At 42.0% G+C, this 27,104-nt stretch overlaps 2 protein-coding genes across 3 annotated transcripts in view; both read left to right on the top strand.

The window, feature by feature from the left end:
• LOC134659619 (heterogeneous nuclear ribonucleoprotein A3-like) overlaps window positions 1-27,104 on the top strand; it is a 124,537-nt gene that overhangs the window by 26,387 nt on the left and 71,046 nt on the right. The window lies entirely within an intron of this gene.
• The window catches only part of LOC134659621 (myosin-7B), a 55,273-nt gene continuing 36,452 nt past the window's right edge, over window positions 8,284-27,104 (top strand). The window contains exon 1 of the mRNA XM_063515303.1: window positions 8,284-9,615. Coding sequence (XP_063371373.1) covers window positions 8,366-9,615 — 1,250 coding nt within the window. The 5' untranslated portion in view covers window positions 8,284-8,365. The remainder of the gene's footprint in view (window positions 9,616-27,104) is intronic.

Raw genomic sequence — 27,104 nt, 5'->3', positions numbered from 1 at the left:
CGTCTGTATGATGAATTGATGATGTTTGATAAAAACTACCCTATGTCCTTCTGCGAGCCTCAAACTATCCCCATACCAAATTTCATCAAAATCGGTTCAGTGGTTCAGACAGACAAGCAGAGTAATTTTCTAAAATGCTTCCAAAGGAAAATAAACTCAGTTTCCGATCAATTTAAAAAGGCCACTTCCCGCCATTTCACGGAATGACGAAAACGTGACACTTCTGAAAACCACTTGTTTATTCTATTCTAACCGTCCGAGTTTCTAAAATACAATCATCAAACTAGTTCAGATAAAATTGAACTTTATATATGAACATTAAGATACAAAATGTATTAACGCTTATGGATTTGTATACCGTACGAAGTTTCAAAAGAGCATAAAAGACAAATGAAACTCGTGGTCTCAATGCCTTTTAATCGGAACTGGGTTTTCATAAAATATTAAACTATTTCAATTTCGAATATCGTTTATCAAAGCTGCATTTGAAATTGTATTTTATTGTTTAATAAATAAGGTTTGAAATGGAAAAATAGTGTGTTCCCATTTCGATTTATATCGTTTGAAATTGGACTTAATCTATTACTAGATAAGATTAGAAATGGAAAGAGTGTCTGTTCCGCTTCCTTTCTAGAATCTTTGAGTGTTTCATCCTGTGGTTGTTTTATTTTAGTATTTTATTAGATCAATCAATGAAATTTTCGTGTGAATGGAAAGCGGAAACTCATTAAAGAAATAAACTAAATTACAGTTTAAAAAAAAATATATATATATTTTATCCATTTCTGGAAGAACTTATTCGTATTAAAAAGGGAAATTTATAAAACGAGCTACTGAAAACTTAACAACCCTAGCGAAGATGACAGTCGTAAGTAGTAACTATGCTTGGAGGATACAACTAAACGGAGTAGCCATTAACAGGCTTTCCCCTCTGTCGAAAATAGGCGGCCAACGGTCATACACAATGTATCCATGGACTGACGTTTATCTGACATGGCTATTTTTACGTTACGCATACATTTGACGTTCCCCTCCCCCGCAAAAATCGGCAGACGGTTTTGTACAGAAAATTACAGACATGGCGTCTCCGTTTGATTATATCCTCCAAGTAACTAATGTATTACCTACCTATTACCTAAGTTAGATCAAAGATATTTTAAGTAATTATGGTACTCCGTATAAGATAAGTAAAGTTTAAGGAAAAAAATATGCTAGAATAGATGGCGCCACACCTTTGGCCTGTACTCGTGTAGATGGCGTCACCATTTGATATTTAACAGTTTTAACACATATCAGTGAAAGCCACACATGTTCTTTCAAAGTCATAGGACGTTTTAAAAAACATTTCTCTGTTTTGACATTTTACTGGGACATACGCCTTTAATACAAACATTTCTTTCAGAGTTGGTTTTATTCCCAGCATGTCAATTATTGGCTTAATTTTCGTTTTAATAAACATAATGTCACATATTCACCAGCAGGTCGCTAATGTCAACCAAACGGTCAATAGTTAAAGTTAATCGGGCCGTTAAAATGATGTAGGTATTGAACAAAATTTACCGTTCTCTCTAAAACTATGTATAATTAATAAATTATGAAGTCAACGAAGATTCATCAAAATTATGGGTTCCTATTCCTATCCCATATAATATGTGTATATGTGCGTATGCTGGTTAACCAGAACGGCAATTTTTAATAAAAAGGCGTTGCAAGTAGGTAATTTGTACTCGCAACTACATATCCATACTCCAGACTTTCGCGTTTTGAACACATATTAACTCACATTTATAGACGGGTCTATCGCGAAATTTATGTTATTTTCATCACACGCGCTCAGTAAATGTGGAATTGCACGCAGGCTTAGCGGGAGTTATAGAAAAAAGCGTTTTCCCTAGGGAGTTATGAAGTTTCTAGTACTATAATTAACAGTTTTTTTGTCTTTATACTTCATTTTTGTATCGCAAGTGTGATGAGAAACATTGTGTGTCGAGGCGTAAGTTATAGCAAACTCGAGTCTATAAATCGCTCCGGCAAGCCGTCGCGATTTAACTATACTCTCGTTTGCAATATTTAACTTACGCCCCATGTTGCACAATGTACTATACCTTTATTTACCGACGTTTCGACACAGGTTTCACTGGTCGTGGTAGCGAGCCTCGCATGTGAGTTCTCGCCCCGTCTATATGAGCCCTTAGACCATTACCCGTTACAAAGTTTTTTGGGTTTATTAGTTAAGTTTCGTTATTTTTTTAATTACTCAATAAATTGGGCTATTTTTCAGTGTACAAATACTCTATCAATTTTACTTTTGCTCAAACCGGACCGCAACCCGGGACTGCCACGCGCCATGCTAACCGCCGGGTCAGTGGGTTCAATTTGGCGCTGGTCCAGCGTTTAAATTAACATTTGATTTATATACGCGTTCGAGTGCGCGTTGCTCCAGACGAGTGCTCCCAAAATAATTCTTTCCAGACAATAGATATAAACAATGTATTTATTCACATAAAAAGACAAATAACTTATGTACTGTAATGGTACATTACGATACAAGTGCGAAAAATAGGAAATTCGAAACGAGTGGCGATTAAATTAAAACACCGAAGGGAGTGTTTTAACTTTTAAAACGTCACGAGTTTCGAATTACCTAGTACTACTACTAAGTATCGTACAACGTTTTACAGTACAGTCAGCAGCAGAAGTTGCTAAGCGGGCGAGGTGTTCAAAATTACCTTAACGCGCTCTTATTCTCTTAACAATAAAGTCATTCTGAACACCCTTTAAATTTTCGACATTATTACGTAATGTGCTAAATCGCACTAGTGCGGTAAAGTGGTGCATGTATAGGTACCTACTGTAAAAATATTAGTGACCTTGTGTATGTCCTTGAATTCTTTCAAAACACAGAGGGGCTACCGCGAAAACCGAATTTCGCAAATTGCGGGCATTTGTCTCTGTCACGCCTTCATTGGAGTAAAAGAGAAAGATCCCCGCAATTTGCGAATTTCGGTTTTCGCGGTAGAACCCAGATTCTGTTATGAAAACAGCCTGTCATCTGCGCATCATGCCGCCATTTCTCTGATGTCATCGTATTTCCGTTTCAATGGATAGCTTTTAAGAAATTTATCGTATTTTATTTTGGGAATTTAATGTAGAATTTGTTTTGCACATGTTTTGCATGCAGTTTTATCTTTAGAAGTCTGGGAAATGACGTGAATCGCGTTATTTATAATTATTGTAAATATTTTTGAATAATTGACATAGAGTTTGTGCGGAAAGAGAAGAGTAGGTATGGGGCGTATGGGCTCCCTTACATTCATAGAAGACATAGACATTCCACGACTCTTCTCTTTCCGCGCAAACTCTAAGTTACTATCTAGTTTCGGTGCCTCGCAAATTATGTACATTTAATTACAACTTACACTATTATTACAGAATGGAGAACCCATCAAATCTTAAACTTTAGTCTCAGTTCAATCAATAAATAAAATAAAATAAATAAATAAAATTCTAACTGTAGGTACTACCATCGCACTGTTATCTTACCTGTAAACGAGAAATTTTTGTATATTTATTTATTTATCTCTGAAACGGATCTAACGATTTTGATAAAATTTGATATATGGGGGTTTTTGGGGGCGAAAAATCGATCTAGCTTGGTCTTATCTCGAGGAAAACGCGCATTTTTGAGTTTTTATATGTTTTCCGAGAATGAATGAGATGAGAATGAGAAATCGTTTATTATCAATTAATAGTAGTTACATCTTTTTATTCCCGTAGGATTGTGTCAGCTAACTTGTGTCTGAAAGATCTGTGTAAGCTGGAGGTGTTATGTCACAAATGTTGAGTTAAAGATGTTAGTAGTGTTCCATAATTATGTTACATTTACTTAATTCTAAGGGGACGAGGAGTCGCTGCCCCTCGGGGCCAGCGTCTCATGTCTTTATTTGGTACATATAGGATTTCGCCTATTCTATTATTTGTTAATAGTGGGTTATGTTCGCCGTGAGCTAGGTAAGCGTCCCCTGGTGTGTCGAGGTCTTCAATACCAAGAGCTGCGATTCTGTCCAGCATTCTGCGATTTAAATCATCTTCGCGAAGGTGCCACGCTTCAAGGTCGCTGATTTCCCACAGCGTTTCCGTGGGTAGACGTCTTGGAACTGGCCAGCATTCTTGAAAGAGCGCCATCCTATATTGTCTGGCTTTGCTCGGTCTCCCAGATATTGTTGATAAATGGCAGTCTGTAGAGTCTTCAAGTACTTCAAACTCTCACTAGGTGTCGCTTATGTTTATTCTTATTTTCAGTTCAGTCGGGCAGCCCTTCACCCCACTAAATGATCTATATTTAGGGAGGCAGTGACCTGCGTATTCGCGTCTTTGTGCACAAGAGCATATGCAATTACCTAGCTTCACTTTGGGAATAGAAAATAAATTTTAATTTAATTTATTTAATAATAATAAATTTTAATTTATTTTCTTTATTGGGAAAAAAGTGATACAGGCCAGTAAATAACAATAATACAGAGATAACAATATCCACCCAAAGTTCAATCCATAGACCGATTAACTGTTCACTTTTTCTACAATAGTCCCCATGCCTGCTGCGACCGGTTCATGCCGTTCATGGGTGTCTATTGTTGTGCCTGTGAACGGGTTCCAGCAGACTCCAAAGGGCCTCTACGTGTTGGATCTATATCCCCACGCAAGTCTATCAAAATACCGGGATTTATAGGCCCGTGAAGTCAAAAAAAGCGGCCAAGTGCGAGTCGGACTCGCCCATGAAGGGTTCCGTATTTAGGGGATATATGACGTATTAAAAAAAACTACTTACTAGATCTCGTTCAAACCAATTTTCGGTGGAAGTATGCATGGTAATGTACATCATATATTTTTTTTAGTTTTATCGTTCTCTTATTTTAGAAGTTACATGGGGGGGACACACATTTTACCACTTTGGAAGTGTCTCTCGCGCAAACTATTCAGTTTAGAAAAAAATGATATTAGAAACCTCAATATCATTTTTGAAGACCTATCCATAGATACCCCACACGTATGGGTTTGATGAAAAAATTTTTTTTTGAGTTTCAGTTCTAAATAAGTATGGGAAACCCCCAAAACGTATTGTTTTTTTTTTCTATATTTGTGTAATTATCTTAATGCGGTTCACAGAATACATCTACGTACCAAGTTTCAACTGTATAGTTCTTATAGTTTCGGAAAAAAGTGGCTGTGACATTCGGACGGACAGACAGACAGACATGACGAATCCATAAGGGTTCCGTTTTTTGCCATTTGGCTACGGAACCCTAAAAAACAAGTTATAAACGACGGATTAGCTAAATCAGGCCATAAACACAATCAAGCTCTACGTCTGAACTAAAATACTCGTAGTACAGTCGCCATCAGATATATCGGAGCGGTCAAGGTGTTCTCTAATATCTGAACACGCCTCTATTGTCAAGGCGTTAGAGTGTGTGTTCAGATATTGTGAACACCTTCGTAGCTCCGATATATCTCACGGCGCCTGTACTACGCAAATGCGTATAACGTCCCACTACGATTTACGATTGATATTATTAAATGACTTGTATCGATGAATCGTAGTACTGGCGTGTGCCAGTTGACATACGAATCGATCACATGAGCCACATGACCGACCCTGACAAACGTGTCAGCCATATGACTTTGTTCTCACTTCAAATAGACGTAAAATGGGATCTCAGGTTGACTCTATCATTGACTGAATTCTTGACGTCTCGATATAATATAGTATTTTTCAAACTCAATGATAGAATGTACTTATTGGACCCCATATTTCACGACTCTTCTTTTTCCGCACAGACTCTAACAAAGTCTGTACATTATGTCTAGAATTCTAGATATTTGTATAAATGTTAATACATATTTTATTTTAATGGTAATTAATTAGAGTTTTACATAAATAATGAATTAAACAAAAACAAACATGACGGTCTGTAATATATAATGTATGTAATGTATAAACATAGCTTTGGTCAACAATATTACGCCGTTACACGCACAGCAATTTTATTTATAGGTGCGTGTGTATTTATTGACAGACATACATGCATTAAAAATATATTTTCGGCGAGGAAAATTCATTATATTTAACTATATATTTTTGTTCTTTAGCGGCGCTGTGCAGTTTTTGTGATGGGGAAAAAATGTTAAACTCGTAACAGGTGTCACGTGACCGTAAGACGTAAGACGGACACGTGACCTGATCGAAAACCTGTTACTTATCAATGTCATTGAGTTTATCTTTATTGATTTAAATGCCATCTAGTGAGTTTCTCTCTAACTGGTATTAATATAACTCGAGTACTAACAGTGATGTGCTTAAGGGTTTCAAGATAGCGTTAACCTCAATTATACATAGTGCTGCAGACGTGCAGACATTTTGCAATAGTGATTGAGTTTTCACTTCTGCCGGCACTCCCTGAGTGCAACCCTTTGTTTATTTTGTCAAATTTTAAAAATCAATACTAGTAGCCCCACTACACACTGCTTTATTATTTGAGGTACCATTTTTAATAATAAGTGCAAAAAATTGTAACTTGTTTACACTATTTGAAATTTCAAAGATTAAAAAAAAAACAAAGTTTATGTTTCCGAAGAAAACATTTTTTCTACTTACTACTACTACTATTACTTACTATTTCTTCTTACTTTACTTAGGTACCAGTGGCACCGCGTCAAACATATCCATAGGCAAGCCGGGGCTATAATTTGGCTTACATATTTCCTTTAGAACTCTGCTCAAACGTCCAAAAACAGGCAAGCCGGTGGGAATCGGCTTTTATGGACGCGCCGTCACTGTTAGGTACATACATATATCTCTAAACTAGACTAGACTAGACTAAACTAGACATACCTAACCACATTGTTATTTAGCAGCGAAAGTGAAGACCGTCTCAAGTTTCTTATTTGCTTAAAAATTACACACATTCAGTTGGCAGACTATCTAGGATTAGAAATGTACTTTCTCATGCTGATTAGGGGCTACTTAGTTTCTTATACAAGGCCTTCTTAGCCATTAATTTAGTAAATTACCATATTTAAGATATCTACGAACCAACCGACTAACCCACATTGATTAATGTCTAAAACGTGCCATCAAAGCGAATTATTCTTTCAAAATACTCTAATAGTTCTAGTGAAGCTTTATACTAAGTACTTACCCAAAGTAATTTTCTGCCATCTAAATTATAGTGCAGACAACAAACATACGTAAATCATCAAAATTAATTCACACAGACACACATCAACTTCCATTCATCCTCTCATATTTATAGTAAAAACGTAAACCACTGTTTATAATGTTTATGCGCTATGTTTATGCCTCGGAAGGCCGCAAAGAATTGATAATATTGAACATCGTCCAACTCTAATAATGTTTCACTATTTTTCTTGTGTTGCGTCAATGTTTTTTCACGTGACTTTGACATAGTCACCTGTACAACAGAATAGGGAACTTTTTAACGGGACGGAACCCCTTTGCTAATGGATCGTTTTCTTGCTAATCATCATCTCCCTCGCGTTATCCTGGCATTTCGCCCACTATTGCTTTGTCCCCTTGACAACTAATCCCAAGAATTGTCGTAGACACTACTAGTTTAACGATTAGTACTACCAAGTACTACAAAATTTCGATGAGAACAAATTATGTTCCACGATTTAAAGAAAACAAGACGGGTTTAGGATTTTTTTGTTTGGTTGAAAGATTGTAAGAACTAATGATTAGCGGAGCGGTATCGGTCGGCGTAGGTAATCGAAAGATTGGTGAATTTTCTCTTTTATAATTTTAATTTTACTTTAACGATGGCGTCGCATTGATCCTGGACACGTTTTGGTGAAATGACCGTAGATTTTTGTAGCGTTTCCGGTTGTTTGGTAAAAGTACACACATTTTAAATTAATAACGAAAGTGCTATCAGAATCCACAAAAATAAATTACCAAGAAACGAGACGGTTGAAGCCTTTAAAAACATTTTTATTACATACATATTTGTAAACTTTTGCTAATGTTGCAACATGATTCATATTTCATAGAAAATGAAGGTAGATTGACTATCAATTTTAATGGCTGAGTGTCAAATATTTCTAAGCTCTTTATGATTCATTCTAGGACAGCTATTTTTATAGTAACACGTTGGTATGGAAACTAGTTATATGTAGTATCATAAACCGTAATTAAAACTGAATTATTGCCAAAATAATTCCAATAATTCCACAACACATCGCATACTATGTTTCTTTCCAGCACATAAATAACATGACGCCGTTCGCGAATTCTGTTTCCTAAACAGTTAATATTCGCGCGTCGAACGCGCTGGACCGATCCAGCATGTTCAAGATATTCAAACGAAAAGGCGGGAAGGCCGAGCCCGAAGCCCCGCGGAAACCGCCGAGCGACGCCGGTGCCCCCGAGCGCACCTCAGTCGACTCTCGGTCGCCCGAGAATAGCCCAACGAACGACACGCTCAGAAAAGATGTAGTGAACCTACTCATACCCGAAACGAATTACAATCAAAAGTCGGGCGTCGGCGCCATCTTCGAAATCATGGCGGGGAAACGAAAGAAAAACAAAAGAAAAACCGCGCGTGCGGAGTCTTGCCGCGTGAGCCCGCAGAAAGAGACGCCCTGCAATCTGCAACGAAGCTTGTCCGATTGCGATACGAAACTGAAGGATGACGTCGCAGCCAGAAATACTCCGGCTCAGTCGACTGACGCAGATCCCGCTGAGTTCGTGAAGGCGCTCGTCCTGCAAAAGTACGCCCGACCCGAGAAACACGTGTCGCTCGTGTACGTGTCCGACGCGCCCGATGACTCGGAGAAGCGCCACGCCGAGGCACTGCTGCGGGAGATAGCGCGCAGCATAGACTGCACCATCGATGAGATCAAGGACATGGGAGCCAACGACAGCAAGCAACATGTCTACGAAACCGTCGACGATACACACACAACAAACAATAACAACTACAAAGCCGAGCTCCAAGGCGAACTGGAGAAACTTCTGGAAAAAGAAAACGACGATAAAGTGAGCTTAGATTCTAAAGATGAAGAGTCGCCTGCATTTAAAAAGAAGTCGAATTTAAAACTGCCCAAGTCTGATACTGAAGGCTGCTCAGACGATGACAGATCCGATTGCGAAAAAAAGCGCGTCACATTTCGAAAACATATCATTTTCGATGACGGTGAACAACAAACTGATGACGATAACTCATCCTTTGAATCGTTAACTTCAGAAGAAGACGAGGAATATCTAGAAGATTCTCTGCCGGACAACGACGAACTTCTAGGCGGTGTGGTAGTATCCAGAAACGAAAATGAAAATAAGACAATAATAAACATTAACGAAAACGAAGAACCATTAACCATCGAAGTTGTGGACGAACTGAAAAGAATATCTAGTGATAATAGTGACAGTGGATTCATAGATAGTGATAAGCAGGATGACGAAACTAGTGTAGTGAAAAGTGAGAGTGAGAGCGAGAGCGAGAGCGAGGTCAGTGAGTGTGAAGAAGAAATAATAGAGATAATAGAAGAAGAAATTAGCGTAGAGTTTGACGACACAGAAGATGCAGAAGACGATACGTGAGTATTTTAATGATAAGTTCACTAAAAACTAGATTTTTTAATTATACGGGAAGTCATAATCGTAATACGCGGATTTCTGTAGGCATTATGTTTATTTGAGTTGACAGTGACCTAATTTGAAGGGATTATGGGCTAATAGAGACGGCTGCGGTTATTTTAAAATAGAATGCACCGACGTGGAAATGTGGAGCAAAATGAATGCATAATAATAGTTGTAGTTTATTTTAACAATCACTTTCTCTGCTACTATTTGCGGATAGCTAGGCACTTATGCAACCTTGTCATCGTAGTGTGTGCCTTGTGTTTAAACCGTCAATATTTATTTCCGTTTTTCTTTTCTATATGGAAAAAGAAACACTAATATATTTAAGAACACTACATACCTACCCTAAATATTAGGGTCCAGCGAATTTTTTTTTTTGTTTTTGTTATTATAATAGTGATAAAAGGTTATTATAGCAACTACAATGGTAGGTCAATGAAACATAATAGTTATTTACGATACAAGTGCGGAAAAGAGGAAATTCGAAACGAGTGGCGATAAATTAAAACACGACCGAAGGGAGTGTTTAAATCGACACGAGTTGCGAATTACCTATTCGCACGTGTATCGTACAACATTTTACAGTACATTTATTCCCATCCATTATTGGGACTAATAATTATTTCGTTTTTTAGGCTTATTATATAGGTATTTTAGAAAGGCTAACTTGTTTCATATGTTATTCATATGTTATTAGAAAATATGGAATATCAACCTCTTACTCTTAAACCTTAAAAGCTTTTAAGTGATGATTTTAAATAATACATATTTAATGGACGTTTCATTTGAATTTTATACTTATCTAGATAGGCACCCACTGTATGTCGGAAATATAAATGATTTATATCCAGTGGTAGACACATCTGGGATTGTAGGCGGCGAGTACCAATAAAAAAGCTTTTTTAGAATTGTATTTGCAAATTCGTCGAATGGAACGCATTTAGCTTTTTTGAAGCTTTTTTGGAGAGAAAGATGAGGTAAATTCATCTTTATATGTGTTCCTAGGTATATTTATTCAGAGATTCCGCTAATTGTGCAATTAAAGATAATGTATTGTGTTATATTGTAATTGTTTTAACGCGCAAATCATGGCGCATGTCAAACTCGTCACTCGTCGATAGATAAATTTAATTTACTTCGTCGCACGCGCAGTAAAGTACTCGTAGGTAAATAAAGAACCGAAGGTAAAATATTGGAAATACGTTTAGCACGTGCTTTCATTTTATACGTATATACCCTTTTTTATTAGATTCATATCATATGCTTACATTACCTTCTCACAGAGCCACTAGTTAAACTATAGCTTATAGTTAGGTATATGTATATATTAAATTTAAAGTAGGATCATTAACTAGTTTTCGTCCAGCTCTATTTTTTGTACAGTTGACGAAATTTGAATAAAAACCTATATTGCTGCACAAATTTGGACTTATTATCCTTAATGTCAAAACAATATATCTATTTACATAAACAAGCAACAACGGTTGCACTCCGGGAGTGCCGATAGAAGTGAAAACTCACCTCACTATGTTACCGACGCCCGGTAACACGATACATACGTTTAGCGGAGGTATTCTATTTATTTATTATATATTATTATCATACTTGTCGTGAATAGCTCTTAATCATGCATGTTTTAGTGTAATCTTGATTTTACGTGTAATTTCGTGTAATTTTACTTTTATGTGTTTTTTACCGTTTATATCATGTTAATGTATTGTGTGGAATGTTATGTGCCTAGTTTTAAGTCTTGTATCACTGTATTTAATAAAATGTATTAGATTAAGGTGATTGGTCGAAATAAATAAAACTGACTCTCCATGTAACACTCCCTAGTTGCTGGAAAAGTACCTACGACGGGATATTCTGCCTATATAAACCCCGATCTTGGTTGCTTATTCAGAGAGTTTTACTCACCCACCCAAGCACTTTGCTTGAACACTCTCCAGTATTATTAAAGTTAAATATGTGTTTTTATTCCACATAAACACATCCCGGTAATTGGTGGTAAATTGGAGGTAAAGCGGACTTCTGGGCAACATAGCGGCCGGCGCGTTCCTGACTTGCGTTTCTTCACTTCGGAGAACAAATATAAAGAAAAAAGCTACAGTCTACGCTCGACAGTTTGGTCCTTCGCTGCCGAATGAAGAAAGAAACACGTACGCGCTGAGTTTCAAGCGAACTATTGCTTAACTCAGACAGCAAGAAAGAATAAAGTACGCGCTGAGTTTCAAGCGAACTATTGCTTAACTCAGACGGCAAGAAAGAATAAAGTACGCGCTGAGCCTAGAAGTTCGCTTCGGTTCAGACCCTACCCCAATAACCTTTCCATACCCCAATTACCGGCTTGCCGGACGGACCGTGCAGTGTTGTAGGTTTTCCTCCACTCACGCGTCCTGGCAACTTTCGTTGCATGTGTCACATGGTTGATACCAACACACTGCTTTCAAACGCTCTAGGCATTGCACTTTGCCATTGCGGGAGACTCAGTGCCACGAGGGATCCACGCTTAGGGCATCGACGTTGCGCTCTGTAACGTCAGATCATAGGCGTAGGCAGGTATATAGTTAGGGACCCCCCGCGTGTGTAAAGTGTAAAGTGAAGTGGTTCCAAGAAGAAGATGTCCGAAAAGGAAGCACGAAGCCTTCGCTCGCGCACCAAGGGCCAGCCTGCCCCCGCACCGAACATGGACACCCCTACCCCCTCGGCCGGAAAGACTACGTCCGGCGAGACAAATACGTGGAGTAAGGGCACCAGTGGCAACCGGAACACTACCGGTGAGAACGAGTCGGTACACTCGGAAGCGTTCGACAATACGGTATTAGTTCGCAGTAGGTCAAATACGCTAGTGCATAAAGACACCGATGTCGCGCCGCCGCCGCGGGCGCCGTCTGATCGCGAATCGTCAAAAAGAAATCGCGAATCGGTAAATAGGGAACGCGATAAGAAATTAGCCGTGCTAATGGCCGAGCTCGAGGTTCATAAAGCCACTCTAACCGTTGCTAAGGCAGAGTCCGACACTGCAAAGTTAAGGCTGCAGGTTGCGCAACTGAAGGCGCAGTCTGTCGGCAGCAGTGACGCGACCGTCGAAGAACGGACTAGAAGTTGGGTAGAACGACAAGCTAGGTTACAGCGCGAGATCGCGAGTGAAAACGTTAAAATCCCGCCGCCGAAAGAGACCGCGCCGCGTGCAGCCGCCGATCGGGCTAGCAGACCTCAACCGCGCTTTTTAGAGGTACCGCACGGTACCTACGCGCCAATGTACCATAAACCGCCAGAATTACCCGCATTCGGCGGAGATATCACCGAGTGGATATCATTTAGGGCAGAGTTCGAGGATACGTCGCCCATGTTTAGTGCCGTCAATAACGTGAGTCGGATTAGGCGCGCACTTAAGGGCGAAGCTCGGACCGCCGTAAAATCAATCATGTATACGGTTCAGGATCCGTACGAAATAATGGAAGCGCTAGAACGGCAGTTCGGCGACCCTGAGGAAATTGTTCTTACGGAAATACATAACATCAAACGCATGCCGCGTTTGTCCGAAGACAATGCGAATATCGCCTCATTTGCCGCGCATATCGCGAACGCCGTCGCCACCATTCGATCGTTGCGTCAAGAACAATATTTACACGCGCCTGAGCTTGTAAATAAAATCGTGGATAAATTGAATCTGATAGTGCGCTATGAATGGGCCAAATACAGGCAGTCTAACGTAGAATCACCCGGGTTAGTTGCGATATCCGAGTTTCTTAACGAAATTAGCACTGCGGCCAAGCGCGTAAACCGACATAAGCCGTCCAATAGATCACGGAATGCAGTGAATGCGGTATCCTCTGTGCGCGAACCGAGACGATCGAGCCGTGCTCTCTCTGGGTCTCGTGCCCCCGCGTTCTACCGTGACAATAGGTCGGATTCGAAATCACGGACTGCAGTGAATGCGGTTTCCTCTGTGCACGAACCGAGACGATCGAGCCAAGCTCTCTCTGGGTCTCGCGCCCCCGCGTTCTACCGTGAATATAGTTCGGATTCGGAGTCAGATTCCCACGAAACATACACACGTGATACGGGAAGTAGATCGCGTCCTAGTAAATCGACTATAGCTCAAGTGAAGCACCGCGATGGTAATTTAAAGAAAAAGCCAGCGTCAACCGGAGCTAAGCCCAAACGACAGATATCGTCTGTCTCTGTCTCGCGCGATGCGTGCGCCATATGTAAGAACGGCAAAGAACACAAAGTTAGTGCGTGTTCGAAATTTCTAGCCGCGACTATATCTGAGCGATGGGACTTGGCAAAGGGTGCCAGATTGTGCTATAGATGTTTAGGCGCGAATCACCGTACGTCTTTTAAATGTAAATATGTCGCGTGTGGCATGAGTCAGTGCGAAGCCGGACATAACAAACTATTACACGGATTAAGCGCGGCCGCGTCCGCGAACGGTAATAGTGCTCCGGCGGCACCTGCAGTACTCAATGTTAGACTGCCGCAGACGTATCTCAAAATCATGCCAGTAGAGGTGTCGGGACCGTTAGGTACCGTCCAAACCCTTGCGCTACTTGACGAAGGCGCGGCAATGACTTTGATGCTACACGAAACTGCGGACAGAATCGCGCCGCGCGTGCGCGGTGAAACGTTAGAGATAGAAGGCATAGGCGGTGTAGTACGAGACCCAGATTCGTATGCGTTACGGGTCGCAATACGGGGTTTTTGTAGCCGACATATGGAAATGATGGAGACGTACACAGTTTGCGATGTAGGTTTAGGAGCGCAGGGCGTACCGCGAGACTTAGTGGATAAGTGCGATCATTTATCTAAAATCGCGGACGAATTAAGTTACCCTCCCGCAGTACCTACTATCGTGATAGGTCAAGATAACTGGCATCTCATCGTTACTCGGCAAATTATAGACGGTCCGCCTAACCTTCCGGTCGCGAGTTTAACCAGGCTAGGATGGGTTTTACACGGTCCCGACCGTACACGTCGCGCCGCGGTACAGTTTGTAGGGCACGCACGGCCTAATACCGCGGAGGACGAAGCCTTACAGCTTATGAAACGGCATTTTGACATAGAATCATTAGGCGTTTCACAGAAGTTACCTCGGGCCGATCCCGATCAACGCGCGCTAGATTTATTAAAAGCCACCTGCGAAAAGATACCGGGGGAGAATAGGTATCGATCGGGCTTACTGTGGCGATCAGATGACGAGAAACTCCCCGATAACCGAGCGCAAGCATTGAAACGGCTGCACAGTCTAGAACGAAAGCTAGACCACGATGCGAATCTTAAAGCCGAATATGCGAAGCATATGAACAATTTGCTTGACAAAGGTTACGCGGAGAAAATGGACTCGCCGCCGCCCCCCGATGCACCCCGGACGTGGTATCTAGCGCATTTCCCAACTTTTCACCCGCAACGCGGCAAAATGCGATTAGTTTGGGACGCGGCCGCCACAGCTCACGGACGCTCGCTGAATAGCGCGCTGTTGGTTGGCCCCGACCTGTTGGAGTCACTTTTTGGCGTATTAGTGCGCTTCCGCGAAGGCAAAATCGCGGTGATAGCCGACGTCAAAGAGATGTTTTTACAGATCGAAATAATAGAGCAAGATCGCGATGCGTTACGTTTCGTTTGGCGGGGGGAGGACCGCACCTCTCCACCGCAAGAATATAGGATGAAGCGGCTTATATTTGAATCGGCAGCGTCGCCGACAACCGCGTTATACGTCAAAAACGAAAACGCAAAAACGCATAGTAAAGAATATCCGATCGCAGCTGAAAAAACGATAAAGAATACGTACATGGACGACATGTTGATCGCCCTCGACACGTCCGAAGAGGACGCTAGACGCGTAGTAAACGATGTTTACGAGCTTAATATGCGCGCGTCATTCGAACTTCGCGGGTTCGCATCGAACCATCCTGCGGTAATTGCTGACGTAGTTAATAGCAAAGAGGAAACGTCTCTGTTAGGCGCGAACGAGAGCGAACGTACCTTAGGTTTGAAATGGAATCACAAGCGTGACACCTTAGGTTGCAACGTAAACTTTCGAAATACGCCCGAAGACGTCATTAACGGTCAAAAGTTACCTACAAAACGGCAGGTCACGAGTAGCGCGATGTCGATATTCGATCCGATCCATTACGTAAGTCCCATATCGGTGTTAGGGAAAACCTTAATGCCAGAGATATGGAGAACGGGAGTCGATTGGGACTCGCCTATACCCGTCTCGCTCGCACCCGCGTGGCGATCATTCATAGATAACGCACAAGTAGTTCGCGCCACCGCTAGTGTTCTGGTTGCCGCCGAGGCATTTAAGGCCTTATCGCTACCTAAGAAAACAGAGACCAATAAGGGGTATTTAGGTTTAGCAGAGACATTGCTAATTCGACGGAGTCAACATGCCGCATTTCCAGAGGAATTTAAGCTGCTGGAAACTGGGCGGCCACTCCCGAAGAAATCTCCGCTACACAAAATAGCTGTACATCTGGAGCTTGCCGCCTCACTTTCGGCATCCTCCATGATACTGTCGCTACGCCGAATGATAGCGCGACGCGGCACGCCTATAGTTCTCTATTCCGACAACGCCACCAACTTCTGCGGCGCGGAACGAGAATTAGCAGAGGCCATAAAGACGCTGCCCGACATTCTCAAGCCCTTTTTGACCGAGCGAGCCATAAAATGGAAGAAAATTCCACCCGGCAACCCCTCCGCTGGCGGTGCCTGGGAACGGCTCGTGGGCAGCGTAAAAACCGCACTAAAAGTAGTTCTGAAAGAAAGAGCACCCCACGAAGAAGTTCTACATACGTTATTGTTAGAATCAGAGCACATAGTCAATTCTAGACCGCTGACACCAGTGAATCCAGACTTAGACATCGAAGCCCTGACGCCGAATCACTTTCTTATCGGTCGATCGAGCTCCATGTCGCCACTGGGCGTCTTCACAGACGCAACTATGTCACTCTCTTCGTGGAGAACAGCGCAAACGCTAGCCGACCATTTTTGGAGGCGCTGGCAGCGGGAATACCGACCCAGCCTCCTCCCCCGGCCTGGTGCTCATCAGAACGTGAAAAAACTGCATGAAGGCGACGTAGTCATCGTAGCGGATAGCTCTGTTGGCGATGCGCTCGTTATATCTGTACCTAGTTATATCTTATTTATGAAAAATCATGGTCATGTTAAATTAGATTTTAATTCCTTAGTATTAAGGTTGATATTTGTTTGTAGCATATCTAATGCAACTTGTTACTATGCGCCGCGGGGCAGTCCGCTGCTGGCCGCGAGCCTACGCACATACGCTCTCGCGACATTTTTTGTAATTGTGTTTTTCCGAAATACATCTTCGTGTTAGAACCTCGGCCTTTCCTTCATACGAACCCCATACAGTCAACAAAGTGGTCTTCAAACCGGATCCATGCACCGCACTCCGACCACGATCGAAACGCGTAGGTCGAAAGCGCGCCGTGCAGAACAATTAAGGAGGCTTCTAGAAGAAGAACAAAGGATGTCTCAAACGGGCCAGCCGAGTGAAGCACCTTATGGTCATAGTTCTACAGTCAGGTTGGAAGATATTAAGCCAGCTTCAAGTGTTCCGAAAGATTTAGTTATCATAAAAACAACGGAGGGTAGCGTGAAGTCTGAACCAACCGCGGCAGAATTGCGCAAGAAAATGCTTCATACTTCTGCTTCGTATGCCAGCAAAGCTTCTAGCAGCAAGGGCTCAAGAACTTCATCGGCTTCTAGAACAGCAAAGAAGAAGCAACTTTTATTAGAAGCCGCAAAACAAAAAGCTGCCATACAGATGGAGATCATCGATAAGACTCTGGATGCTCAATTAGCAGAGCTGGACGACGAGGAACAAGAGTACGGTTCACAAGTAAGTCGAAGGAGCTATTCTCGAAGTCACGTCGCAAATTGGGTGGATAATCAGAGCAACTTGGAACCGCAAGACGATCTGCAGCCAGCCCCCGATAATGGAATTATTAACATGGGTGAGTTGCATCAGCAAATGCCACATATGCTGCCCGTACCCGGCCCAGCGCCACGCGCCGCCACGCCCGCGCCAGCCCCGGCGCCCGTGCCGCCCGCTCCGCTGCCGCCGCCCGACGGCACCGTCATGGCACTCAACAATGCGATACAAGTTATGGCCGATGCTGTGAAGAACATCTCCACTGCCAGTGCACCGAATACCAGCTTACTCAGTCGACTCAGCACGCCAAAAGATCTCCCCGAGTTCTCTGGCGATTATTTAGAATGGTTGCAGTTTAAACAAGCATATTACGAGTCCACTGAGCTATGTAAATTCACCGATAAGGAGAACCTTTGGAGGCTTAGAAAATGTTTGCGCGGAGCCGCTAAGGATGCAGTCAACGCTTTGTTTATAAGTGCCACGTCACCTGAGAAAGTCATCTCGGCGTTGGAACTACGATATGGTAACTCCGAGTGCATCATTTCCCGCATATTGTACGACATTAAAAAGCTTCAACCATTACACCAAGATTACCACAAAGACATTATTACGTTCGCGTTAAAAGTTCAAAACTACGTGGAAGCAGTACGAGCAGTCGGTCAAGAGGAGCACCTACAGGGGGTAAACATAGTTTCCATTATTTTATCTAAGCTGCCGACAGTACTAATATCGAAGTGGTCAGATTACAGCTTTAATTTAATCAAAGATGGTAAAAAACCTAGATTGGTCATCATGTCTGACTTTCTTAACGACGAGGCAGTCAAGATTTCAACCACTGCAAGTACCTATATTGCCACAAAAAGTGAGAGTTACAAACATAAAACTCAAGACAGTAACAACACACGTAACCACACAATATTAGTGCACGGCGAAGGAAGTGATAAGAAATGCCTTTTTTGCCGAACATCTGTTCACAAGATAACTGATTGTAAACAATTCAAACGAGCGCTGCGCAAAGTAAGGTGGCAATTCGTTAGAAAAAACGGGCTATGTTATAAATGCCTATTATCCAAACACGAACGAGAATCGTGCCTTGCGCCTGCTTGCGATAAGGACGATTGTGGCGAAGCACATCATCGACTTCTGCACTACACGGTAAACAAGATCGAGGCACCGCTTGCGTCATCATCATCATCGGGCCCTTCGAGTTCTACAACATGTCCTACTACGAGTGCGTCAGCGCAGCAAGACCTCGAGTCCAAATCGGTACCTGAGACTTTGACGCATATTAACGCAAGTGATAAAAGGGTGTTGCTGAAAGTAGTACGTATCAGCGTTAATGGACCTAACGGTGTATTTTCGACTACGGCTTTATTGGACGGTGGTTCTTCGGTTAGTTTAATAAGTTCGAAATTAGCGCGGCGCGCGGGATTAACTGGACGTACTAGCACGTTTTGCACACAAGGTGCGTTTGTCGGCAGCGAATTAGTACGCGAATCTACCATTGTGAATGTGAACATTACGGGTATAGACAATAAGGTGCATAATGTAAGGGCGCGTAGTGTAGACGATTTGAGTGTACCGTTACAAAGTCTATCACTTTTAAAATGTGCTAACTTTGCTCACTTAAAAGATATTAAAGGTAAATTATGTACTTCCGATTCAAAACCTGAGATTTTAATAGGTCAAGACAACTATCATTTAATGATGCCTTTACAAATTAGAGAAGGTAAAAATAACGAGGGTTATGCTAGCCTCACTCCCTTGGGTTGGTGCGCTCATGGGAAGGTGTGCGTGCCGCAGGGCGTCCGCCCGCCCACGCAGGTCGAGTCTAACCTTTTTATTTCAGAGTCGGAGCACACGACGGATACCTCAGAGGGTATCGATCTGTTAAGGCAGATCCACGAGGAGGTCCGGCTGTCATTCAAGGTGGACACGATGGGCGTGACGTGCGCGCCGCGGCAGAACGCGCAGGACGCGCGCGCGGTGGCGCAGCTGCAGCAGTCCGCGGAGCTGCGCGCCGGCCGCTGGCACGTCGGCCTGCCGTGGAAGGAGGACCACCCATCCATGCCTGACTCGTATCCTAGCGCTCTTAAAAGGATGAAAGGTATCGAAAATAAAATGATCAAGGACTCTGGTTTTGCTGATAGGTATCGGGAGCGCGTGACTCATTTACTTCAAAATGATTACGCATCTGAGCTGTCGGATACTCAGGTGAGGCCCAAAACATGGTATCTCGCTCATTTTGGAGTAGATAACGTCAACAAAAAACGTCTGCGTTTGGTCTTCGACTCGGCAAATAAGGTAAACGGCTTATGTTTAAACGATTTCTTATTAACAGGTCCCGATTTGCTGTCATCACTATTTGGTATTATGTTACGCTTTAGGGAAAACAAGATTGGAGTAACCGGTGACATCAAAGATATGTTTTTAAGGATCAAGATTCGAGCCGAAGATCAACACGCTTTAAGGTTCCTATGGAGGGACAAGCCTACTGACCAACTAAAAACGTATGTAATGACATCACTGCCGTTTGGGGCTAATTGCAGTCCGTTTGTTAGTCAGTTTATCAAAAACTTGAACGCGCGACGGTTCGAGTCAACTATGCCGGAAGCTGTCGATGCGATATGTAATTCGCATTACGTAGATGACTACATAGACAGTTTTGCAGACGAAGCCTCGGCCATCCAAATGGTAAGAAATATAAATTCAATTCACAGTGCCGGCGGTTTCGAGATGAGAAACTGGACTAGCAACAGTGTCTCAGTTTTAAATAGTCTGCCAAATCAAACCTTAGGTACAGCGGCCGTAAGGTTTAAAGTCGATCAGCAGCAACAAGGTGAGCGTACTCTCGGGCTAATATGGTATCCAGTCGATGATAAGTTAACTTTCGACTTATCATTAAAACGGATTCCCGAAAGTATTGTCAACGGTGATGAGCGTCCTACAAAGCGTCTTATGCTTAGGGTAATAATGTCGATTTTCGATATCTTAGGATTCTTATCTCCTTTCACCATTCAGGGACGTATTATGCTGCAGGATACCTGGCGATTAAATGTAGAATGGAATGATTACATTCCGGATGCTATTTACAACAAGTGGCGAAAATGGATTGACCTACTTAAGGTAATTAGCGACATACGTATACCAAGGTGCTATCAGTCAGCTATTCGCAATCACAACCACGGAGATGTCGAGTCTCCATCTGTGCGAGTAAGCGAGACGGCAGATCACCCGAGCGGAGCATCTGCTGGTACCCCGAGCGCGACGTTGCCGCTATCGACGATCGCGCCTGGCAACGGTGCGCCTACGTCATGCGCTACGAAGGTCTACGAATCCGTAGCAGAAGCTACAAGCGCTACGCGTACGGCAAAGGTAGGTTATAATAACTTACAATTGCATGTGTTTTGTGATAGTAGTACTCGGGCTATGTGTACTGTTGCTTATTGGCGTTGGGAGATAAATGGTTGCATTAAAGTTGCCTTTATTGCCAGTAAATGTAAAGTTATGCCTGTGAAACCATTGACAGTACCTAAGGCCGAGTTACAAGCTGCACTATTAGCCGCAAGGCTGGCTAATACAATAGGTAAGGAGCACAAGATAGTTCCCGAGCGGCGTTACTTCTGGTGCGACAGTTCAACTGTGTTGCACTGGGTGCGTAACAATACGCGCTCATATAAAACGTTCGAAGCGAACCGGTTGGGCGAGATTGATGAGTTATCCCGCGTAGACGAGTGGAATTATATACCTACAAAGCTAAATGTAGCGGATTTAGCTACGCGGGAGACTTTCGATCACGCTCAACTAGATGAATGGTTCGCGGGTCCGAATTTTTTATATGAAGACATATCCTTATGGCCAAAAGATGTGATTTTGTCACAGTCAGACGCCGCGTCGCCTGAATGTGTTGCTGTCGTACACGACGGTTCAATTGGACTGGCTGTACCGGACCCATTGCGGTTTTCTTCTTGGTTGCGCTTGAAGCGGGCCACAGCTACGGTACTAGCGTTTATCGACAGATGCAAAGGTACTCAGAGTCAAGTCGACTGCGGTACTATGGAACGAGCTGAAAGATTGCTTATACAGCACGCACAGACGGAGTCCTTCGGCGAAGATATCGCCACTATTAAAAATGGTAAGCCATTGCACCGCTCTAGTAGATTGCTCTCTCTGTCACCGGTGTTGGACGAACATGGTCTGCTGCGGGCGAGCGGCCGCATCGATGCTGTAACAGACGTACCTATTGATGTTAAGAGGCCGGTGATACTCGATGGTCGGCATCAGGTGAGTAAGTTGATCGTCCGAGATTATCACGTGAGGCTGGCGCACGGGAACCAAGAAACCATAGTTAATGAGGTAAAACAACGGTTCTGGATCTTACGTCTAAGACCAACCGTGAAGTTCATAGCATCATCCTGTATGCTGTGCAGAATCCGTAAGTGTCAACCGCGTATTCCGCGAATGGGGGACTTACCGAGGGCACGAATGGCGCACCATCAGCGCGCATTCTCATACTGCGGTTTAGACCTGTTCGGACCGATGGAGGTCGTCGTGGGACGACGACGCGAGAAAAGGTATGGAGTTTTGTATACTTGCCTGACGGTGCGCGCGATCCACATTGAGCTAGTCTCCTCTCTGACTTCGGACTCGCTGATAATGTCGCTGCGTCGGATGGCAGCCAGGCGTGGCTGGCCATCACACCTGTTCTCCGATAACGGAACAAACCTGCGTGGCGCCTGTACTGAGCTGCAGCGATCGATGCAGGAACTGAACGCCGAAGAGCTGAAAAGCTACGGTGCTAACAAAGGTATGGAGTGGACTTTTATCCCCCCCGCTAGCCCCCATTGGGGTGGGGCGTGGGAGAGGCTAATTCGTAGCGTTAAAACGTCTCTTAAAGTAGTTTTAAATGAGCGTGCACCACGGGACGAAGTTCTAAGCACGCTTATGGCGGAAGTAGAGAATATAGTGAACAGTCGTCCCTTGATGCACGTCTCTGTAGAAAATGGAGGTGTGGAATCACTCACACCGAACCATTTCCTTCTTGGCACGTCGTCAAATCTGCCCACTATCGGTTCTTTTGACGGCTCTGACCTGTACCTGCGGAAACATTGGCGTACAGCTCAGCGGCTAACCGATATGTTCTGGCAGAGGTGGATGAAGGAGATCCTACCCGACCTCATACCAAGAAGGAAATGGCACGAGGAAAGTAAGCCGCTGCAGGTGGGCGACCTGGTTCTTGTTGTGGACCCGAACTCTCCTCGCAACATGTGGCCAAGAGGTTTGGTCACTCAGGTGTTCGCCGGTAAGGACGGGCGCATAAGGTTGGTGGAGGTGAAGACCAAGACTGGGACTTGGCGTCGGTCTACGGCACGCATCGCACCTATCTCTTTAGTTAATTAGTGCTGAGACAGCACTGGGGTGGGGAGTGTTGGCGATGCGCTCGTTATATCTGTACCTAGTTATATCTTATTTATGAAAAATCATGGTCATGTTAAATTAGATTTTAATTCCTTAGTATTAAGGTTGATATTTGTTTGTAGCATATCTAATGCAACTTGTTACTATGCGCCGCGGGGCAGTCCGCTGCTGGCCGCGAGCCTACGCACATACGCTCTCGCGACATTTTTTGTAATTGTGTTTTTCCGAAATACATCTTCGTGTTAGAACCTCGGCCTTTCCTTCATACGAACCCCATACAGTCAACAAGCTCCATGCCACGAGGAACGTGGCCCAGAGGCGTAATCGTCCAGCTCTTTTCCGGCCCGGATGGTCATGTAAGAGTGGCCATTGTTCGCACCCGCGCAGGTGACGTCCGCCGCCCAGTTTCCCGGCTTATACCCATCCACTCCTCACATGAAGACGGTGTTGGCACACGTGGGGGAGACTGTCGTGAATAGCTCTTAATCATGCATGTTTTAGTGTAATCTTGATTTTACGTGTAATTTCGTGTAATTTTACTTTTATGTGTTTTTTACCGTTTATATCATGTTAATGTATTGTGTGGAATGTTATGTGCCTAGTTTTAAGTCTTGTATCACTGTATTTAATAAAATGTATTAGATTAAGGTGATTGGTCGAAATAAATAAAACTGACTCTCCATGTAACACTCCCTAGTTGCTGGAAAAGTACCTACGACGGGATATTCTGCCTATATAAACCCCGATCTTGGTTGCTTATTCAGAGAGTTTTACTCACCCACCCAAGCACTTTGCTTGAACACTCTCCAGTATTATTAAAGTTAAATATGTGTTTTTATTCCACATAAACACATCCCGGTAATTGGTGGTAAATTGGAGGTAAAGCGGACTTCTGGGCAACATAGCGGCCGGCGCGTTCCTGACTTGCGTTTCTTCACTTCGGAGAACAAATATAAAGAAAAAAGCTACAGTCTACGCTCGACAATACTCAAATAAGATCACACTTTTTCATTGACATGTTTATGAACATACTTACTGCCATGACGACGTTAAATTATTTGAATTTGAGTCTTGAAAAGGAATCCGCAACATAAATGTCAAATAACATTGAGTTTTTCTTTATTGATTTAAATGCCATTTAAATTATGAGTAGTCACCTTACGGGGCTTACGGTCACGTGATCGCCTTACGCCCCTTACGGTCACGTGATCGCCTTACGCTGTCTCGAGTTTATCATTTTTTCCCCACCTCAAAAAGTGCCCAGCGCCGCTAAAGAAGTTTTCACTTCAAAAATATATTTCGCAAGTAGCAAATTAAAAAGGAAACAAATTATTAGCCAATCATTCAAGTGGACGAAACCTAAAGCATGGATGGAAACTATTAAGCGCAACGACCCTATATTCCCGCAGTAAAAAGTATAATTAAGACCCCGGAACGGAACCCTCACATATGCACCGGATAATTGCCTGCTGTTAACGTCAATTAAAATTAGCACATAGTGACCAGCCTTGTTACCAACTCATTAGCGAGACTAAACAAACATGGCGCCCTTGAAACGTCAAAATAACGCGCGAAAAATTAAACTACCAGAGTGGTCATGCGATACGTTTAAGTTTATGATTAGTTTAGATATCGATAGCGTCTGAAAATTATCAATTTCACATTGTTCACTGGCAATACTGGCATGGTTAAGTAGGTACCTACACTACACTAAAAACAAATGGTCTACCTAGCTTTATTTGACGTTCATAAGCGCATTGTAATTATGCCAACTTGAATAAACTATCTTTTATCTTATCTTTATCTTAATGAGAAAAAAAGCATGTCTAAAAATTATAAAATAAAAACAACACATTAAAATAAAAATTAATAGTTATTACTAAACAAAAACTATAACTAAAACAATTAATTACATACGTATTATTAACTAGTGGCTCTGTGAGCTGTAGACCTCGCGAGCAGAGTTTAAAACTGAATAAATGTATGGCAAAAATATTTATTAAAATATAGGTATAGTACATATAATATAAACAAAAAATTAAAAACTACATAAAGCTACAAACAAAAATTAAACGAATACGCTTAACCCGCGCTTGATAAATAAAACATACGAAATTTTTCATTTAAAAAAAAAAAAAAACAACTATACGAAATTTAAGTATTAAAAAAATACAAAAAGTTATGTAGCAGTATACAATTACTGGGGATGGAACCAGGGACCTCCCGATGCAAACAAAAAAAGCGAACGTTTGCAAAATACGCCATTATAGTTCTTACTAAAGCTGACGAAATTTAGCTACTCATTCTCAAGTAAAAACTAAATATCTAAATACCGCCAAAACCAGCGATACAAATTTTCTGAATTTTTGGCCATTTAATCTATAAACATATCTCAAAAAGAAAAAACTCTTATGATACCGATACGACTATTTGTTTAGGCGGGAGCTATCACGACTCCGCCATTTTGAAAAATTTCCAAAAACCGGATCGACAAAAAAATTTTATTTAGTCATAGAATTCGGTCACAAAATTTCACGAAAATCGGTTAAGAATTGCGACCTGTAGAGGAGAACATCCGGACATACAAAAGCAAAATGCCCGAGTCAAAACGTAGACTTTCGCTACGCTTCGGTCAATTAATAGCGAACCGCCCCAGCTTCGCTTTACCCGTGCGACTTAACAAATTATATACCTACTTAAACCATCCTTAAAAATCACTCTCATTGATAGGTGAAAACCGCATGAAAATCCGTTCTGCAGTTTTTGAGTTTATCGCAAACATACAGACAGATGTAGTGATTCAGTTCTTTAGTTTTGTTTTATTTATAATATTTTCAGTTAAGTTATACTTAGTCGGATACAGAGCTGTATTAAAAGTCTATTTTTCATGTATTTTGATAACAATAATAAATATATTTACTTTTTATGTTGTTACATTTAAAAAAATTAGTACGTGGTTAGTTGGTTACAGGCTCTATTTTAATTTGACCGGCGTTTAATGAGGATGAGGAGATTTTTAATATTTATATAATATTTTATAAGGCATAGTCGTAAGTACTAACAAAAATGATCCCTGATGGTCCTGTAATAAATGAATTTATTTATTTATTATTATTATATTTTAATGGCGGGTTAAGGCTTTTCAAACGTTTTGTTTGCTAATTTTAAAACCCATGTACACTTTAGGTTAATAATTAATAATAGCCAAAGGTATGGAAATACCCGTTTCCCGTCCTTGTTGACACCTCAAGGCCTCAAGTTTGACGCAAATCCCGCCAACACTTCTTGAATCACTATTTAATTTTATCTGCCGTAAAATATAGTCAGTAAGTAGTCGGTTTAAAGTTTTTATACACAGCTTTTACAATTACGCGATGCTGGTAAACATCAGTCAACATAATATAGTATATGGTGACATTCAAAGTGGCCAAAGATATATACGTAGTATTGATACCTTTATTGTTTTACCATATAAATAAGGAGGTTTTCCGATATATTTGGCCACTGACCGTCACTATCTATTTGTTGCTAACATAGGGGGCTCCCCGCAAAATTGCAGATTTAATTTTGAATTTTTACATATTTTAATGAAAGTAGTCATATTGAAAATAGACTATATTTTAGAGGGCAGACTGCAAGCAAAACCTTAAAAAGGTTAAATTTGTCTCGATAGAAAAAAATCACGAATACATGTCTAATTTTTATTTATATTCAATTGTAAGTATATCATTCCCCAGCATTCCATAGGAGTATCATTTTAGTGTAAAATAGCTTATGATATAGCCGAGGGATTTGTGTAGCGAAGTTTTAATCAGAAGTATAATTTCAGAGTTATTGAGGAAAAACGTTAAAATTAACCCGCGCGATCGTCAAATCTTCCGTCGCAAGTTTCGCACGGCGCGCCGTATTTTTATTACTTTAGAATTTGCTGGGTTTACGCGCCCTAATGAAAGAAAATCCTCAGCTTAATCTTGATAAGAATCTTAAATCATCTGGCCCGAGGGCCATGCTACAAGTACCTAAACAGTATCTAGATATAAGCTTAAACTAAGCTATGGTGTGATCCATTGGGTACAGTCGCCTTCAGATATATCGGGAGATATACTTTAGGAAAAATACTTA

This window comes from Cydia amplana, chromosome 25 (assembly GCF_948474715.1).
Source record: "Cydia amplana chromosome 25, ilCydAmpl1.1, whole genome shotgun sequence".
Classification (NCBI taxonomy): domain Eukaryota; kingdom Metazoa; phylum Arthropoda; class Insecta; order Lepidoptera; family Tortricidae; genus Cydia; species Cydia amplana.
The sequence above is the reverse complement of the archived record's forward strand: the minus strand, read 5'-3'. Positions and strand labels throughout refer to the sequence as shown.